Here is a 20,053-nt window from a genome sequence, read left to right on the forward strand (position 1 = left end):
ATCACACGCATGGTACAGTAACAAAACAATTAAACGTGGAAGCATCTTGCGTGTTATAAATAAAGCAGTTAAACAATTCAAACCCACACACAACGGCACACGAAGACATGTTTAGAGAAAGAATTGCAATCAATATATGCAGTCAAATGCCACCGGAGAAACTAATAAAATATAAACGCGGTCCGACGTAGCTAAACTGCAAGGTTCGTAATTTACAGAAAGAAAAGGGTTGTAGTAGTGAGACGCGTCCCCTAGAACCATGAAAACAGTCTAAGACACTCGAAACTCACCAAACCCGCGATAAATACGCAAACATCCAAATAACGATCAATCCCAGTTTCTTGCTAGACAAAAACAAGACCACCACTGGAAGACGATGGAAAAATCTAGAAGGGCCGTAAGAGACTACGACTGGATATGCAGCAGACCCTTGATCTCTTCCGTGCCATAAGAGTTGCACCAAGACAGGCATGAATGTAGGCCGGCACTCTGATCTCCTTCAAAGCTCCATTCTTTCAAGCTCTACAACATTTCTTGGGATCTTCTGACAATGCGGCTGACTTTCTTCTTAAATTCATCCCTCCTCTCCCTCCATTCCTTCTGCATTGCAATTTAAGTAAATTTGCATCAGATCAAGTTCTCTGACAAATTCAGAGGCGACCAACCCGTCTTAACGAAAAATTATGACACCGATATAAGAAGGAAGACAAGCAAATTAATAACTCAAAGCATAGTGGATCATGGATCTTGACTAAAGCCTGCCAAACGAGCATCAACAAATCAAATTCCAATACTAAAACCATATACTAAGACCCGACCAAGAAACTTGAAGTTAAAATGCAACTTAAATTTAATCAATACTACAGTATTGGGGGAATATCCATTCTGAACTGTTGCCAGCTCTTCAGAGGCTAAGAGTCCTGGCATACAGAACAATATTTTCACACACTTTGATCAAAATGTATAAGCAAAACCCAAAGGTGTTAAAATTTCATAAACAGTTCATCTATGATTTAGTCGTTCCACTTCAACCTCACCATTTTTATAAACACACCCGTCACAGATCAATTCTATATTATGCATGAAGAACAAATGAACCTGCAGGCTAGATATGCAATTCACTTGTACAGCAAAAAAGGATACTTGAGTAATGGTAGATACCGACCAAAATCTCATAAAAGACAACACAACAGCATCATTCTAGAACTAATTTTAGTAGAAGGTATGAAATGTCCTACACCATGATATAATGAAAAATTAAAGGGTATCATTTAGCATTTAAGTTATACAAAAATAACAAGTAATATGGTCATTTCCTTTTTCATGCCAGTATAATAGATCATCAAACATCATATTCTGACCAACAATCTATAAAATTTAACTAAAAACTTCATTAAAAAACAAAAAGAACAGCTTAATAATTACTATTCTTTTCCATGTAAACAGAAACTAAAAAAACTTAGAAAGCTACAATTTGATGGGCATAGAATGAGTCGAATTACTTATCCCTTGGCCTATTGGAGAACTATCTCTCTAGGAATTGTGAAAGATGTCCTACTAGAAACATTCTTGTTATTGCTTTGATTCATATTCCCAAAAAGTGGATAAATTTGATATATAATTTCAGATCAGTTAATGGGAAAATAGACTAGAGTCAGGTTCCAAGGGCAGGCAGCCCTGTACATGTCACTCGAGCAATAAGAGAGGGAACCAGTCAGGTAAACTCATGGGCCTGTGTACTCATGTCCTTCCACCAGGCAAGGGAAACACATATTAGGCAAAACTGCATATAAACAAGTAAAAATCTGGATATTACTTGAACAATTGGGTCATAAAAACTTTTGCAGAACAAGTGAAACCTTGCAAATAAACTAGAATAATTTGACTGGGTAAGTTCTTAGTTAAGACATTATCACAAAACTTGAGAAATTCTGAAAATGTCCATGGGCTTCGTGGACCGCAAAGTGTGTATAGAACATTTTGGACATCAGCTGGCTGGGCTCACTTTTACAAGCCAGTTTTTGGTGGCAGCAGTGAATGCCAGCAACGGTAAAACAATTCAAATATCATGCTTTAATGGCATCATAACTGCTGCAGCAATATAAAATAAACAGAATTCACAATTAAATCCCCTCTCATAAGCCAAATTCCTTGACCACAGAGCATGGTTTGTGCAGCTCGCAACCCAGGATCCACCAGAAACCAAAGATAACATATGTGACCTACTCAGAATTGAGTTTCAAGCAACATAAGCAATCAAAGGACTTATATCACCATGTCAAAGTTAAGAGGAAAGAAGAAACTGAATGGAAAATGCCCAAGAAAGTAGGAATAGGAACAGATAGTTCTAGAGTTTTGCTTCTAGAAATGGCAAACTAATGCTACGGATGTGAATCAAAAATTGAAAAATGACTAATAATAATAATAATAATAATAACACAATATTATTTAATTTAATCAAGCTTCAAGCCAAGCTAAAGGCTGCCCAAACTCAAATCAGAACTTGTTAAAGGTCTTTAGATTTTATGCCCAACCAACCAGACAAATCCGACCCAAAACCAAATTCAATCAGCTTCTTGGCTGATGCCCACTTCCATCCATAGCATACCCCCACTTCCATCCATAGTACACCCCACACTTCCATCCCTAAGTAAAATATATTGCTCAGTCCAAATTTGGTCAAGTTTGAGTTGTATAAAGTATGACACATTTGATCAGCCTTAGTAGGAGCAAGTCCATTATTTTTTTTATCACAAGTTTGATTTTCAGCATATTTTAATAGTTAATAAAATTAACCTGAGAGTAGTTTTAGTAGTTCTATCAACCAGCACAAAGAAGTCACTTTATAATTTTCAGAATTTCTAATGAATATGCAACCCAGTGATGAAGGGTCGCCTGTCAATGAGGTCATCATAATTGAGCCTTTGAAATTTATTATTTATTATCCTTTATGGTTGCCTTGAAATTCATACTACTACTCCGTTATCATAGATAGCTAATACATGGAAAAGTGCAAATACACATTTAGAAAGAAAATTTTGAGGTTTGTTGACAATCTGGGTGAAACTGATCCATAGAGTTTGGAAACAGATTAGATTAGATAAAGTATGAGAGAAGTGAACAAGCAGCTTCCTACAATTTTTTTTTTTAATCCATACTAATATATACCCTTGGGATATTTCTTTGAGTGAACTTTCCATAAAACAATAACAGCATTTTCAGCATAAAAATTTTACTAAGAATGTATCTGCAAGATATTAACTTATTGGACTCATCTCACGTGAGTATTCAAACATGAAATTGCATACAAACTACCAAATATCACATGCTTCCACACCAGGTTTTTTAAATCCCGTGGGATAGGAGTGTCCCAGTGTTCGCTCGGAACGGGACGCCCCGCATCCTGCCCTGTCTTAGTGGCCGTCCCGATCAGGCATCCTGGTTCACGCTTGAGACACCCTTTTATATATGTAAATATCATTTTTTTGAATTTACCTTCAAGTTTTACTGATCTATTTATTGTTTAAATATATTTGAACTTCAATGCATGTGTTGGTCTCTCATTTCAATGCAGAACACATGTTTGTAAGATTCTTCTTTCTGTGCATAATTTTTTTTTTCAAAATTGTTTTTCTCATCACATTATCGATCTCAAACAATCCCATATCTTTTAGACTGTCATCAAGTTTTTAGGTTTTTAGATTGTCACCACACCATGAAGGCCAATCATTCTATCGCGCACAGCCAAGTCACATGCGAAGGCCAAGTCATGCACATAGCCAGATCACATCATTGTTCGAGTGCTTTGAGAGTCATGTGGGCATGCATAGAACCAAATCGTGCATCACGCACAGAGCCAAAGCATGCATCACACGTAGAGCCAAATCACTGTTCATGATGCTTTGAGAATCGTGTGGGCGCGATCACAAAAAGAGGCCGAAAGAGCGATGAAACCGACTGCCCGAACCTGAGAGGCGAAAATGGCCTCTAGGGTTTCGACTTTTGACCATTCTTCCCCTCCGCTGTTCTCTAATCTCTCCTTCCGCCTCCCTTCTTTCCTCGACGGAGATCCAAATGCTTCCCCTCCTCCTTCCTCTTCTCTCCTCCCTTCTCCACGAGTGGTCCTCCCAACCAATCTTTGTGGGATAACCGAAATCAAACTACACATGCTCCTCCCGACTCCTCCCTTCCGGCCATGCTCCTCCCTCCCGATGACGATGCCACATCAGCGAAAAAAGGTCAATACGTCGTCTCCCTCTCTCCCGTGCTCCTCTCTCCCGATGACGAATCAAAAAAAAGGACAAGTCCTGACCTGGATAGCTGTACCGGCACGTGACACAGTCGGAAAGAAGGTGGGACAGTCGGGATGAAGTCCGGATGCTTGTTTCAAGGTCCTACACTTGTCCTAGGTGCCAGAATCTTAGAGGAACGGGACAAGACGGCCCCTATCCAGCCAGGATTTAAATCATTGCTTCCACATGCATGGAAATGCTGATAAATTTTGCCCTCCTTGTAAAGTTTGCTCTGATGCATCAAATTCACATCCACACGAGACTAGCATGCATAACATCATATGTTTTTCTGACCTCCTGATCTAAATTTATGTTCATTCCCTTTTCCTACATATTTTATCACATAACACATGCTCTAATCAAGAGGTTGGATGCCAGCACCAAGCCCTATACCAATTTTTCCGCAAAAAATTTATGGTACCAATCAAGGTTTGCCATACCGTGCCGAACCGACCGGTACACCCCATCTCGTACCGGACCGGTGGGGAACCGGCACGATTCGGCCGATAAAATCGGTACACCGGCGGTACCGAAAAATAAAGAATGGAAAGTGAGAAAGAGAGAGAAGGGAGGAAAGGGAGGAAGGTGGGAGCCGCCGGAGGCCGGCGGTGGCCGACTGCGGCCGTCGGAGGGATTTCGAGCCCCGTATCGCCCGATAGGGCTTTCAAGAGAGCAAAAAAGAGAGCGCTCGAAGGGGGGGCGGAGAACCTACCGGACAGACGGTGCCTCCGTTGCGAGGCTCTCGATGGCCGACGAGCCGACGCCGACGGCCTGAGGGCGGTTGAGCGGACGGAGCCCCTCCGTGGCTCCGCTCCCTTCTTCTTTTTCGAAACAGACGACGTCTGTTTCGATTTTTTTTTTATCTTAAACTTATGAAGTCGGCAACTGGATTGCCGACTTAAGATTTTTTTTAAAAAAAAACAAAAATCGTGAAGTCGGCAAACGAGTTGCCGATTTAAGAATTTTTTTTTAAAAAAAAACAAAAATCATGAAGCCGGCAAATCGTTTATTGACTTCACTTAAAATCATGTTTTTTAAAAAATTTGCGAAACAGAGGCGATGCCCCTGTTTCATGCCTGCGGCGCCGCGCGCGTGGACGGTGCCCTCCGACGGCCACAGCGGCCAGTCGAAGGCCGTCCGATGGCCCCGCCGGCTCCTTCCCCTCCCTCTTTTTTATTTCTTCCTCTTTCTCTCTCTCTATTTCTCTCAATTTCTCTCTTTTTTCTTCCGATTCAGGTCGTCGGTTCGGTATGGTATGAAACCATACCGAACCATACTGCCGGCCGGCCGAAATGACCGATGGTACCGGTTCAGCAAACCTTGGTACCAATACATTTGGAATCAACAATAACAAAAAGCAATCGATATAGTTCGTACTGTTAGCACACCACCGGTATGGAACTATACAATCGGCATGGACCAGTTAAGAGCGTGACTCACACCCATACCAGTATCCTTTTTGTCAAAATAGTACAATACGGTGATAGCATACCTAACCGATGGTATTTAAATCCTTGGCTCTAATACGCATGCATTCCATAGTTTTTGTATTAGGTGCTTACTAGACTGCACCACCAACCATCACACATATTATAATCTAAATTGTGATTTGTAATATCATAAACATCATGATGCACGGTAGTACAAGGACAACCCTAGCATACCCTCTCCTCTTCTCCCTAACACCAATCTAGAATAGCAACAGCACCAAGCACATGAACAACATATACATTTCAATCTTTAGACATGTAGCCAAACAACCAAATATATGTTGGGAAATCCCTTATGAGTGCGAAATACAGATCTTTACCCAAGATCGCAACACGGATGACGATGTCGATTCCCCAAAAGAAAGGAATAGAGATGCACAAATGACACAATCAAATAACGTGAATCGGCTCAAAGCTTACCTCCACAGGACATGCAACTTCACTATGAGAGAAAAATCCACAAATACAAGAAGAGATCATACCCTCACAACTCTCATACATCAATCTCTCAACAAGAAGCACAAGATCCTCACAAAGCCCTCAACTCTCAGAAAGACTCTCTGACCGCCACCCTCTACGATACTCAGGCCGTCTGCCCCCTTTTAAAGACCCTAAAACTGTGTCCATCGTGTACAAAACTCCTGTTAGGACTCCAGAACCAAACTGAACCATTTGATTGCACTCGCAGTTGCTCGATCGCACGCACCACACCTGGACCATGTGAAGTGCAATGCGTGGACCACACCTCGCGTGGTCGTGCCTGCAGGCCTAGGCGCCCGCAGGCCATGCGCCTACTGGCCTGAATGCTGTGGGCTTCTCCATCTTGGACCTTACTACTATGGGCTGAATTCGAGGCACCAAAACCCAACAATATAAAAGGCAAAAATGAAGGAAAATAGTCTAGCCCTATATGCATTGTCATCTTGAATTATAACTTGACTGCTGAGGTTTGTTGCCAACTTTCTTGCAAACCACCAGATGAGGGAGTTATTAGTCAATGTTTTCACATTTCAGGACAAGCAAAACTCCAAGAATAAAAACCATTGTCATTGATAATCAATGTGAGAGTGAATTACCGACCACCAATCAAGCAACGTGAGACTAATGCAGTCAGATCTTAAAAAATAAAAGTTCATACGGAGTTATTAGTCAATGTTTTCACATTTCAGGACAAGCAAAACTCCAAGAATAAAAACCATTGTCATTGATAATCAATGTGAGAGTGAATTACCAACCACCAATCAAGCTTACGTGAGACTAATGCAGTCAGATCTTAAAAAATAAAAGTTCATACAACTTCTCTAATTCCACTGCCTCTGACATAAACAGAGATGCAACTTATAAATACAGTGTTGCTCCTCCATCCATGGTTAAGAACTTCAAGTCACAAATTTCTACAAATGTCCATACTTAAGAAAAACAACTAAGCGACAAATTTTTACCGCACTAGACTTTTGTCTTTTAGATCTTCAAATTTAGTAAGCTAGTATATTCATAATTCCAACTCAAACAAAGATTTATGTTGGATGATTTCATCTGAATTAAACAAATCAATGATGTTATTGTTATTTCATATGTTACTATGATATTTGTTCAAATTTTCTTATTAAAGCAACTTCAGAATATATCCAAGAAGACAAACTATACAGCATATTAGACACCATAAGATGAGATCTAAATGGAACACAAAATTTAGAATATACATAAAATATAACAAATTCAATATAAGTTAATCCAACATTTTTTTATGTCAACTGTTTCTTGCAGCCTGCATTAGCTTCCAACCCAGAGATGGCCCATAGATGCATAAGTGCATGGTGATCAATAAAATGTAAAAAAAATGGCAAATTTTTCACTTACAGCAGCTTCAACGTTAGCAGGAGATTCATCATTAGGACTAGAAAGCATGGAGATGATACTCAGTACTATGCTTTCAACCTGCATATTTCATGTATCTCACTATTATGATGGAAGAAACATGCTCCAGTAGAAGAAAGTATATAAAGAAATACAAACAAAGACTTTACACCTTCAGATGATTCCAATCATAAATAGTTATGCAAATATTACCGCATGTAAATCCAAAATAGATATGCAAAAATTGCAGAATGTAAATCCCTTATAGTCAACAAAGCAGTATAGGCAAACCATAATATATAAAATGAAGAAAATGAAGCTGGCAATCCTGCAGACAATACTGACCCCAAACATCTAAAATAACTCAACTTATTATATCATAGGCTTATTTACCTAGAAACTACTAAAGTCATGGTCCCTTAGACAAAACTTTCCCCGCGGAAGTTCAATGACTCCCTGACTTGATTTGCTGCAAGCTGGTCAAGTTGGATGTCCTTTCACCACAATCTAAGCCTAATCCATATTTGAATGATAGAAATCCAAGATGAATCAACTGCCTTCCAGGTCAAGTTGAATTGGGTTCAAGAATTACTTTATTGATTTATCTATCTATTTTTGGCTCAAATCAGGTCAAATACATGAAAGAAAATTAAAATTATAAAATAGAGGCATTAACACCAACCAATTTTCAATAAGATTAACAAATAACCATGTATAACTTACCATTGATCCATACAAATTGATCAACTTGTCTATGTTAAAATGTGCTTCTATAAATTGGGACAACTACTAGAAATGAAATCAAGAATTTAAAGAACCTTATTCCTTATAAATAAAAAAGAACTTTGAGTCTTAAAAAATTGTGATAGAGCCTTAAAGTAAGCTTATTTAATATGCCATAATTCTTCAATAATTTTTCATTGCTTCAAAATTTAGAAAACCACTTTGTGTTACCTCCATAAGCTTGAGCAAGCCTCAAGTTTCTTCTGCTAGTAACAACCTGTGAGGTTCCTATGGCAGAAGCTAAGCTAGATAATATAAAAACTCCAAAAAACTAATGATACCAGATGTTTAAAATCACCAGAAAAGATGTTTTGCCTATCATCCATTAAATAGATACCTTATCACCCAAAAGAAGAATGTTACAACATAATCCTTCATTGCCATATCAAATAAAGAGAACATGTTTGTAAAAGTATTATAGATGATATTACTGATCCTTGTGAAATTATACTTAGATCTCTAAATTCGATTACATCATAGGCGCAAATATTTTGAGATAAAAAATGACCAGATCATGTGACAACAATGGCCATACATGGCCCCAAATCTGTTTAGATAAAAGAGCACAAAATAATATGAGCATTAGGAATATAATTACATGCTAGCATCCAAGATAACAAAAAAAAAATAGGTGAAAATGAAGGACTTTGAGCTACCCATCCATTCCAAATTGTATGAATACTGGTAAGTAGCTTTCTGGTTAAGCTCCTAAGAAACAACAAGGCATATTATTTGACCACATAAAATTTTCAACAACCATCAACTATAACTAGCAGCATTTAGAATTCACATGACATTAAGACAGGATATTTGTTCAATGTCAAAAATGAACACAAATATGAAATACTATTTGCATCATCCCCAAGATAATTAAACATTCTTAATAAGAACCCAATGGAAAAAAAAAAAAATCGATATAAAGAGAAGAACGTACAGCATTACAAGGTGTGAAGTCATACCGTATGCACAGGTGTCCAACGCTCACTTGCAAGCTCATATCCATTTGGGTCTTCCCCAGGTGGATGAAGAATTGATATGCAGACACGTCCATCAGGATAAACTGAAGTTGCAATAAGAAAAAAGGCATTCTTATATATTGTTTCACATGGTAAGCTAAATAAGATACGATTTAGGGAAACATGCTTTAGAAACCAACCATTTGGATGCCACATCTCCGATGTAAATCTGACTGTTGGAGGGCTATTGGGATAGTTGGCAGGAAAGCTCATAATTGCATTAAAATAGCCACCATCGCTGCAAGATTGGATATGAACAAGGATTAGCCCCACAAAAATAAAAAGGGAATTTACCAAACTCTAAATACTCCTCATGGCTTTAATTCACCAAAAATTGATGATACTTAATCCACTATGTCACAGTTTGACATTCTCTTCTACATTTACAATACTTTTTTTTTTCCCAATTCCTGTATGTTCACAAACAGATCATCATCAAAGAACATGGAAATGAGCTGCACGAGAAGAAGCCCCTGCAACAGTTTTGAACTCACAAAATTTACAAGTTCCTATACCTTGGCCCCAGTGCACACATAGAACAGCATTGGCATAGACATATACAGGCATTATTCTATCAACAGTGAACCAGGCATGATGATCCCACTTGACCATTTTTTTCTTATCCAATGCTGCCATCAAGATAACCGCAACAACCGTCAACAAAGCATTCTGTGCAGGTACAAACGATGAAACAAAATTTAGCAGATGGTCTTAAAGTTCCCACTCATAGCCTCCAGCAAAATCAAGAACCCTGACTCATAAACTTAGGGTCAGCTTTAAAGATCCTGCTTTACTTTGGTTCCTATCCAGAGCCAAGTTCTCAAACATCAAGGGTTTATATGTAAATTTATGGATCACCCTGCAAAACTCAGACATTGAAAATTTTTTGACAGATTGGTTTTGATATTGAAGAACAAAATCTTATTAGAGTAAATCGACAAATAAAGGTTTCACAAGCAAAGATCTAATCTTTCCATGTTCAAAGCATGCAAATCCCCAAGCAACCAAATAAAGACCCTAACTTTACAAGCCGAACCACCCCTAGCTCGAGCGAATCCATAAAAATCCCAATTTTCAAGCAGTCCAAACCATCAATTAGCCAAAACAATACAAAGCCCGCATTTCCACAAAGAGAATTCACAATAACAAAAAAGAAGAGAGAACAACAACAGAAAGCAGAGAAGAAAACCATGAATACGCGAGCTGAGAAGTAACTACTCACTAGAGTGTATCGGGGGGGCCGATGATCGTCACGTTCCACTCGAAAATATTGCTATCATCGACCAGGCCGGCCGAGAAACCGTCCACGGGATTTTTGGTAAGATCTGATCCATCATCAACAACAAGAACAAGAAGAAAAAAATTTCATCCCATCGATCCCTTCCAAGAGACCCAGTTCATAACAAATCCTACGAAAAAAAAAAAGAAAAGAAAATCCCTAGACACGATCAGAATCGATGCGCAAACGATCAGATCCACACCTTTCAGCTGCTTCGCGAGGAGCAGGCTCGCTTGGCTTGCTTGGCTCGTCGCGGCCATCAACAAGGCAACTAGATAGAGATGCGTCTAGAGATGCGGCCAAGGAAGAGGGAGAGATGTGTGTGAGAGAAGGGGGAGTCTTCTGAACCAAATGGGAAAGAGGGGAATGAGAAAAGGAACAAGCACAAGACCGACACGAGTGGGTATATATAGGCGAGGGCCCGACTGCGGAAGAGGGGATGGGGGACGGACGAAGGGGAGAAAGAGAAGAGAATTTTAAATAAAATAAAAATATCTTATTATTTTTATAAATTCATTTAAATTTTTATTCTTTTACTATATATTCCGTTTCCGTGGTGTCCTCTAGTATGGCAATCGAATCGTGATCTCCAGCGCAAATCTACGGGGCCCAAACCGTCTCTTCGCAGCTGGCATGCAGCGTGACAGGATGGACCGGCGAAATTGATGACTCGTAGTGACACTACAAATCAATAGAAGCCACGTGGTCATGAACCATCTTGGTGTGAATGTTGGGCCTCCCAGTACGATTGAGACCAGACGCTGACCAGTTTCTGCTGAGAATTTTGACCGACGGCTGGTACTTTTGGCGCGACGTGGACCACGCTGTGTCGCCGGCAGCGAGTGCAGGACTTACGTCGGGTCGGATGATCGTGACCGTCTGATTTATGTTGGGGGAGGCGTGGTTTCGAATTTTACAAGAAGTCATGATTTAGAAATCTTAATTTTCAAAAATTAAAAAAATATTTATAAATTTTAAAAAAAAATAAATTTCTTTGTATATTTGATATAATTAATTATTTATTAAAATAAATATATTGATTGCAAGGGAATCACGTAAAAGATAATAGAGATGACAGATGGCATCGGAGCAAGCATGATGATTGTATTACGATGATAGTAACGATGTGATGATATGATAGAAATAAAATAATGACGATGATATTAATAATAATAATAATTATATAGTAATAAAATAAATATTAATAATATAATAAATAATAATAAAGATGATAATAATAATAATGATATTTGTGGTTAAAATAATGACATTAGTTATCACAATTATATTAATAAAAATAATAAAAATATAATTTATTTTATTTTATTAAATATTAAATTTAATATAATTTTTATAAAATAAATTTTATTTAATTCATATCAGATTTTGAGTAAGTATAAATAATAATAAAATTTATCTCAAATATATATATATATAATTTTTTTAATTTTTTTATTTTTTATCTTAATTATTTTATTTATAAAAATATTATATATAAAAAAATTATATATCATAAAATTAATATTTTTTTACTTATTTGATTCTGTCCATTTAATCCTCTCGTCTAATTTTACTTATCCCATCTTTCTTGAAACGGATAAAGAGGCACACCATGTTCTTGAACATTTATGGTCATGAATTTTTTTTACTTTTAAACATATTTTTTTATAAATATATAAATATTATATTAAAAAAATAATAATATTTAATTTATTTTTTTATATTAATTTTTGTAATTATCTTTCTGATAATAAAAAAAATAAATAAAATACATGATGAACGGTCCTTAGGTGGTTTTTTCTTCCGGTGGGATTGGGAGCGAGTTAGGCCGTAGATGATGTGATGAATGGCGCGCCGTTCTAGGTCAGAAAGTACCGCTGAGTTGACCAAAGGGGAGGAAGTTAAAAAAGGAAAAAGAAAAAAGCGGGCGGGCTTGGTTTCCAGCCATTAGATGAGGATGCGTTCAAAACAGTGGCTTGGGCTGCGTGCTCTCCAGGTTGGTGATGATAAGGGGTCAAACTTATCGGCCAAATTTCCAAATCTGGTTGGTCTCAGCCTTTTCTTACGGTCCTCGATTAATTGATTCCATCGCTTCCGCCAGTAGTAACCCGGTTTATTTGATAGTCCAGACTTTGATCCAAGTAAGATGGAGTGGTCATTAGGGCAACGGTTCAGGTGATGAGTGCGGATTAGCCAATCTTGGTCTAACAGAAACAAACAAAAAAACAAAAAAAAGAGAAAATAGCTTGTTGATTGGGTTAGGGTGAAAGTTTAGTTTCTCCGTCATCTGATACCTGGCCCACTTGCATTCTTAACTTTATTAGGGTTATGAACTGATGAAAGGATGAGAAATTCTTTGTAAATAGCTTGTGGTATAAAAAATTCGATATGAAGCATACTATCTCTTCCGATTAGACTATATAGTCATCACTTTCTAATACATATTTAATATCTATTTAATATGATTTTATTTTTTTATTTAAAATTTTGAATGAAGAAAATATTCTTTTACTTTCGAAAAAATTATGACATCCTGTACTGTGTTGAAATTATGACTTTCTACACATGATGCTATAATTTTTTCATAAAATATCATAAAGAAGGAAGGATATTTTTATCATTAAAAAATTTATAAAATTTTTCAATAATAAAAAATTGATGATATCTTGCGTTGAAATTTTTCAATGTCAAAAATGTCCTTCTCTCTTTATGACATCCTATGAAAAAATTATGACATCCTGTGAAAAAAATTATAATTCCAATACAGGATGTCATAATATCGGTATAGAATGCTATAATTTTTTCATAGGATGTCGGAAGGGTAGAAGTATTTCTCCATTCAAAATTTCAAACAAAAAGTAGAACTACCTATATTAAATGCATATAGAAAAATGATGGCTACATGGTCTAATAAGATGAAGCGGTGCACTCTACGTTGAATTTTCTACGTCATAGGCGGTGTACAAAAAATTGCTGTGGAAAGGATACATAGATTAGATGGATGTGATTGAGTGGTCCATCAACTAATAATTTAGGTGGGAAAATTTGGCTTAGTGAGATCCTAAATTTACATTATTCATTATTATTTCAGGCACCAATCAATATGTTAGATGAGATGTCAGTTTGAGTCATGTGACCAAGCATAATAATATTTTTATATCCATCATTCCTGTTTGAGTGCCTTTCACATAAAAGATGAGATGACAAGGAGCAACACTTGCTCAAGAGAAAAAAAAAAAAAAAAAAAAAAAAAAAAAAACATTATCTCTTAGTGTTGGATTTGATGAAGTCGTGGACAAACAAAGGGAGCACATCGTGCTATCTTTCCAGAAGAACTAAATAATTTCTAATTAACAGGCCTCCCATGCAATCATGCGGGAAGCCTACCTCATAAACTGAGATTACTTTTCCTAAAGGGAATAGAATGGGGCATAATCCATTCTAGCCCAAATCCTATTAAGTACGATTCATATGAATGTAATGATACATTGCTTACAGTGGTGCGCGATTTAAGTGTAAGAATAGTTGAGACGAAGCAACGAAAATGATTCATGTTACAGAGCCCCAATAGTTTGGGATTAAAGCTCGAAATTAAGTATTGTTGTATTACAATAGTCCATAGACAAAATCCTTTTCCAATTGTTTCTCAGTATTGTTCTCAGCAAAACTCACCCAACTCAAGTTATTTACGACAGACCAACTAACAAATGGTTTGATTTCAAATCACAAAAGCAGCGAATCTATGTTAGTTTGCTCGGCTTGCAGCTTTCTTGGTTTGGAAGACACTAAATTTAGCAAACTCCAGGGACTTGGATTCAAAAGCTATCACTTCATAAGTGAGAGCTTGGCTTCTCATAGAAGGTCTTGGATCTGATAAGAGAACTCAGTTCTGCCATGCGATGCACAATGAAAGACTAATAAAGACCTTGAGGCAATTGATACCCAAAAAGAAAAAAGGACCCCGAGGCAATTTCTCAATAAAAGCAAAACTTCAGGAACACAGAGCAGATTCAGAAAAATGCAGAATATCAAATTTAATCTATTCTCAAAATAATAAATTAAAACAAATAATCGATAAATAACTCAGCAGCAGGAGTGTCGCCTTGAGGATACGGTTCAAAAACAGACTGCACAACTGAGAATTTCGAACAATTATTTTTCTCAATATATCACTACCAATAATCTGAGCAAGAACACTCTCCACCTGTAAAATGGTGGAACCTGTATGCATCCCGCAGCACTATTTCCCGATCAACAGCCTTGCTAACCAATTTGTAAACCATATGGCAATCCCCACAAACTCGAAGATTCTTAAATACCCTTATGGTAGATCCTTCTGGCACATTCAGCAGCCCAAATGCCAGAGCAAGCTTCTCACTGTGGCTCCAAAGGTTATGCTCTTTCTGTTCTTCGTCTGTGTCGTGCAATGCGAAGGAGGTATCAGCAACATAACCCACTTGTTTAACCATTTGCAAAATCTCTTCCAACTTTGAATAGATCCGCAATGCCTGTGGGTGACTCTTGTCCCCGATGCCAAAGGAATTCACTTCATTCTTCACCTTAATCCAACTGCAAGCTGGTCTCTTTTTCAAATTGATTGACTTCATATGCATTCTCAATTTGTCTACATCTTCCCACCTTCCATTGGTAGCATATACATTTGATAAAAGAACATAAGCTGAGTCATCTAAGGGGTCCAACTCAAGAAGACGTTGGGCAGCTTTCCTACCAATATCCAAATTTCTGTAAGTTCGACTGGAAGATAGCAAACTACGCCAAATTAGATCATTTGGTGATACAGGCATGTTTTCAATAAACCTTTCTGCTTCAACAAGCCTCCCTGAACGTCCAAGTAGATCAACCATACAGACACAGTGCTCTATTCTTGGGGAGATACCAAACTTTGAAGTCATTGCATTGTAGTAACCAATGCCTTTGTCTACTAGGCCCGCATGATTGCAAGCAGACAGAAGAGAAACAAGGGTAACATAATCAGGTTTCCGTCCTACTGAAAGCATCTGTTTAAACATATCTTCAGCCTTCCCAAAGGAACCATGTCTTGCATGCCCTGATATTAAAATATTCCATGATTGCTGGGATCGTTCAGTAGGCTCAGGGAGTAATTTCAACATATCATCCATCTTTCCACATTTCCCATACATATCCATTGCAGCATTTATCACATGAATGTCCGAATCAAATCCAAGTTTAGTAGTCAGACAGTGAAGTTGCTGTCCTTCCTCAAGTGATGCCAAACTTGTGCTAGCTGCAAGGCCGCTAGTGAGACTGAACTGATCTAAAGCAATTCCAACATGCTGCATTTCCATAAAGAGCTTTAAAGCATCCTCTCCATGTCCATGGCGTGCTTTTGAAGCAATCATAGCATTCCATGAAACTGCAGTTTTGTTGCCCAAGCCATCAAAGATATATGCACTGGAATCCAAATCATCACACTTGGCATACATTGTGATCAGAGAATTCTTTACATACTCATCTGATTCAAATCCAGTGGATACTACATGTGCATGAAGCGGCTTTCCATATTTCAGTAGGTCATTTGGAGTGAAGCAAGCACCAAGGATGTTCACCATGGTGATGTAATTTGCTGTTATTCCAGCTTCTCTCATCCAATTATATACCAGCACTGCCTCCCTTTGCTCTTCGTTCTCTGCATGTCCACCTATGAGTGCGTTGAATGTAACAACATCATGATCAGGCATTGTTTGAAACACCAACCCAGCTTCTCTCATAGCATTGCATTTCCCATACATGGTGATTAAAGCATTACCCACCAACAAGTTCTCTTGGAGACCAATGTGAATTGTAAGGGCATGAACAGTCTTGCCATCCAACAGAGCCTTGGGACTCGAACATGCAGCAAGTGCATTAGCAAATGTCACATGATTTATTTCTTTCTCTGTTTGAATCTGTTGAGCTACAAGCTTCAAGGCATCTGTGCATTGCCCGCTCTGGACATAGGAAGATATCATAGAGTTCCATGAAATCAGATCTCTTTTGGGCATGTCATGAAACAACACCTCTGCCTCTTCATACTTCCCTGTCGTGGAGTACATATTCACAAGGGCATTGGCCGCAGAAACAAATAAATCAAGACCATCTTTAACACTTAGGGCATGAAGTCCCTTTCCCCACTTCAGATGATCCAAACAGCTACATGCTGTTATTAAACTGGAGAAAGTGGTGGTATCTGGCTTGATATTACCATGACGCATGCCTGAAAACAACTGCAATGACTCCTTGTGCATTCCCTCACGTGAATATGCTGATATCATCGAATTCCATGATATCGTGTCCTTTTGTTCCATATGGTTAAAGATGCATTCAGCATCACCTATCCTCCCGAGATTCCCAAACAATGTTATCAGAGAGTTTGCCACCGAAACATCAGTCTCGAATCCAGTAACCACGACATGGGCAATAACTTGAAGGCTCAACTTCTCATCCTCAAGCAACCCACAAGAACTAATTGCTGTTGTAAAAGAGTTTTGATTGCAAACCACTCCTTCCCTCCTCATCCGCCAATAAGCCTTGAGGGCCTCCTGTGGATACCCATTTGTGGAAACGCTCACCATCAAGGCAGTCCAGGAGACAACATTCCTCTCGGGCATGTCCTGAAAGAGTCTCTGAGCATCAGACAAGAATCCGTAACCGCCATACAAATGCAACAGTGCAGTTCCAACATATACGTTACTCATCATCCCAATTTTCAAAACAAAAGCATGGATTTCGATACCTTTTCCAACCATCTCTGCCCACCGGTTACAGGCAGTCAGGAGGCTTGCAAGCACAAACTTGTTGGGCTCGATGCCATCTTCCCTCATCTCTCGGAACAATTCAACAGCTTTAGCAAAGGAACCCACTCTAACGCAGCCAGAAATTGCTGTATTCCAAGAGGCATCGTTTCTCTGAGGCATGTGATCGAACACTTTAAGAGCGGTCTCCAAGCGGCCGAACCTGAAATACATGTTGATGAGGGTGTTGTAGTGGAAGAGGCTGAGGTAGATGGAGCGCCGGAGAGAAAGGCAGTGGATTGCCCTCCCAGTGAGAGCGTTGGAGATCTCTGCAAAGCCTTTTTGGAGGAAGAGGGAGACCTCGGGGTTTGGGTGGTCGGAGAGAAGAAGGACCCCATTCGGAGCGGGTTCTGCGGGCGGACATGAGAGCGTGGAGAGGTTTTGGAGGCAGAGAAGAAGAGGGGAAGGGGTGGTAGCCTTGGGTTGGAGCGCTGGGATCTTGTTGCACCACCTAGCCAGCTCGTCGTTTATTTGGCGCGGCGCGCGTGGTGCGAGAATTCATCAAACACCTCGTTGAAAAGAAGGAGCGCAAGAGCTCGGCTAACGGGCGGCGGCGAGGCAGTGGGACAATGGAACCGGAGTAGAAATATGATCGACTGGGTGTGGACATTAGGCAACGCGCTTCGCTTTTAAACCAGCCGCCTAGTTACCAAATTTGAGGTTGTTTTTGTTTTTGTTTTGTTTTGTTTTTTTTTTTTTTTTTTGTGTGTGTGAAAAATAGTGTTTCTATCTCCCAGCCCGCATTCGTTGGAAAAATTATATTCTGCTTTATATCTACCATGTGGCCGTGTATATAAGTAATCATAGCTAATTATTTCTATAATGATACATTGAGATAAGCATTAATAAATAAAATTTATAAAAATAAGTGATTGTGATTGACTACGACATGATCGTATGGTACATACAGTGTAGAATATAATTTCTTCATTTGCCAAGGTTAGCAGATCTATTTGACAGATATATTTGCCTAACTATAGCTTGAAGTTATTTTTTGTTGTGAGAAAAGAATCTATAATTTTGTAAATGAGATATATAGCATACTCGTATTCACGCACAACTAGCATGCAATCGTGCTGTGCATCAAAATTAATTAAATAATAAAAATAAATAATAAAAATATATTGATAAATAAAAACTATAATTATATTAAATAGTCTCTAAACATAATCAAATCAATAAAAACCACATAAATACCAAAAAGATAAGAAATTGGTGCATTAGACCTTTTGCTGATAAAAATTTTTATTTTAAATAAATAATATATTTATAGACGGTGCATACAATTCATTAGCAAAGGAAGGAAGATTCATCAAAAAAAAAAAAAACTACCTACAACATATCCCATTCACATGCAAGACAGTGCTTTTTATAAAATGACACTCTTTGTTCAACTGAATTGACGAGAGATCACCGCCGTTCAATCTCTTGCCACCGGTTTGCTGGAGGATTTCGTTCCTTCATCTTCGAGATCCTTTTCTTGAAGATCCAGCAAGGCTTAGGCAATGACGGTTGGCATCTTTCCCTCTATCTCTCTTAATATTTGGACTCTTGTCATAGTAGACATGGAAGATGGTGATCCAACGTCTCATTCATATCCTCTTCAAAAATTACGATAATTTGTTTATCTTCGATGCTTTTGACACTCCTTGTTATATTAAGGAGAATTTTTCACTATCTTCGTGATGGCAGCATCGCCTCATAAAATTACAGTCAATTATTAAATTAGTAATTTAATAACAAATTATATCTAAAAATATTTTATAATCAAAATAAAATTAGTCACAATAAATATTAAAAAATATATATGAGATCATTGAGTAAATTTTAGGATAATAATAAATTTAATAATAAATTTAACCTATCTAGCAAAGGGCTTAGCTAGTTAATTTATAAATATTAATATAAATGTGTACTCGTAGACAGAAACTAGTATGAAAATCATAGTATAGTTACTGTATTTTTTTTTTAAAAATATCAAATATATATAAAATTAGTTATGGTATGAAGCTGCAAAAAATATATATAAAAAAAAGAAGAAAAAAATAGTATCCCTCCCCCGTTACTCACCATGTTAATGGGATCGAGCTACGATAGGTCTGACCTAGATGAGAGAAGGAGCGGAGGTGGGGAGTGGAGCGATGGCATATGAAAGTAGAGGGGGAGGAATAGGGGCGGAGTGGTGCACGACGAAGTTTTTTTTTATTTTCCCTCAATGCTTGGGCATTCGCGACTCCCAGCTATGGGTGGAGTTGGTTTTGGGGGAAAAAAAAATGCATGGGTGCTCCTTGGCATCTGAGACTTGGCGCGCTGGGAGAGTTGTGGACCCTCTTTCAGGGTAGTGCATAGATGTATTTTTATTAGGATATGACTGGGGAGATTCTTCAAAGCAAGAGCATGCTAAGTAAGAGACCTAATTATACAAATTATAGTTAAATCGACTTTGAAGTGAGCTAATGCATTACTGGTTGCTACCATCCCCGAAGTGAAAGTGTTGAAGGAAGAACAAAACCAAGAGCAAAAA

The 20,053-nt window shown here is 38.1% G+C and overlaps 2 protein-coding genes across 4 annotated transcripts; both read right to left on the reverse strand.

The window, feature by feature from the left end:
• Positions 1-110: 110 nt before the first annotated feature.
• Positions 111-11,161, reverse strand: LOC105045699 (ubiquitin-conjugating enzyme E2 7). 2 transcript variants are annotated; one of them, XM_010924065.4, is made up of 6 exons: positions 10,920-11,161; positions 10,661-10,763; positions 9,579-9,676; positions 9,382-9,482; positions 7,643-7,720; positions 111-600 (listed from the first exon to the last, which is right to left on the reverse strand). In XM_010924065.4, the coding sequence occupies exons 1-6, from the start codon at positions 10,975-10,977 to the stop codon at positions 523-525; spliced, it is 516 nt and encodes a 171-aa protein (XP_010922367.1). In that variant the 5' UTR covers positions 10,978-11,161; the 3' UTR covers positions 111-522. The 2 variants fall into 2 exon arrangements, with proteins under 2 accessions (XP_010922367.1, XP_010922368.1); XM_010924066.4 differs by lacking the exon at positions 7,643-7,720.
• Positions 11,162-14,736: 3,575 nt separating this feature from the next.
• On the reverse strand, positions 14,737-18,202 carry LOC105045697 (pentatricopeptide repeat-containing protein At4g13650). Of its 2 annotated transcripts, XM_010924064.4 has the most exons (2): positions 17,472-17,611; positions 14,737-17,349 (listed from the first exon to the last, which is right to left on the reverse strand). In XM_010924064.4, the coding sequence occupies exon 2, from the start codon at positions 17,344-17,346 to the stop codon at positions 14,890-14,892; it is 2,457 nt and encodes an 818-aa protein (XP_010922366.1). In that variant the 5' UTR covers positions 17,347-17,349; positions 17,472-17,611; the 3' UTR covers positions 14,737-14,889. The 2 variants fall into 2 exon arrangements, with proteins under 2 accessions (XP_010922366.1, XP_010922365.1); XM_010924063.4 differs by having other exon boundaries at positions 14,737-18,202.
• Positions 18,203-20,053: the final 1,851 nt, after the last annotated feature.

Source organism: Elaeis guineensis, chromosome 5 (assembly GCF_000442705.2).
Source record: "Elaeis guineensis isolate ETL-2024a chromosome 5, EG11, whole genome shotgun sequence".
NCBI classification, from domain to species: Eukaryota; Viridiplantae; Streptophyta; class Magnoliopsida; order Arecales; family Arecaceae; genus Elaeis; species Elaeis guineensis.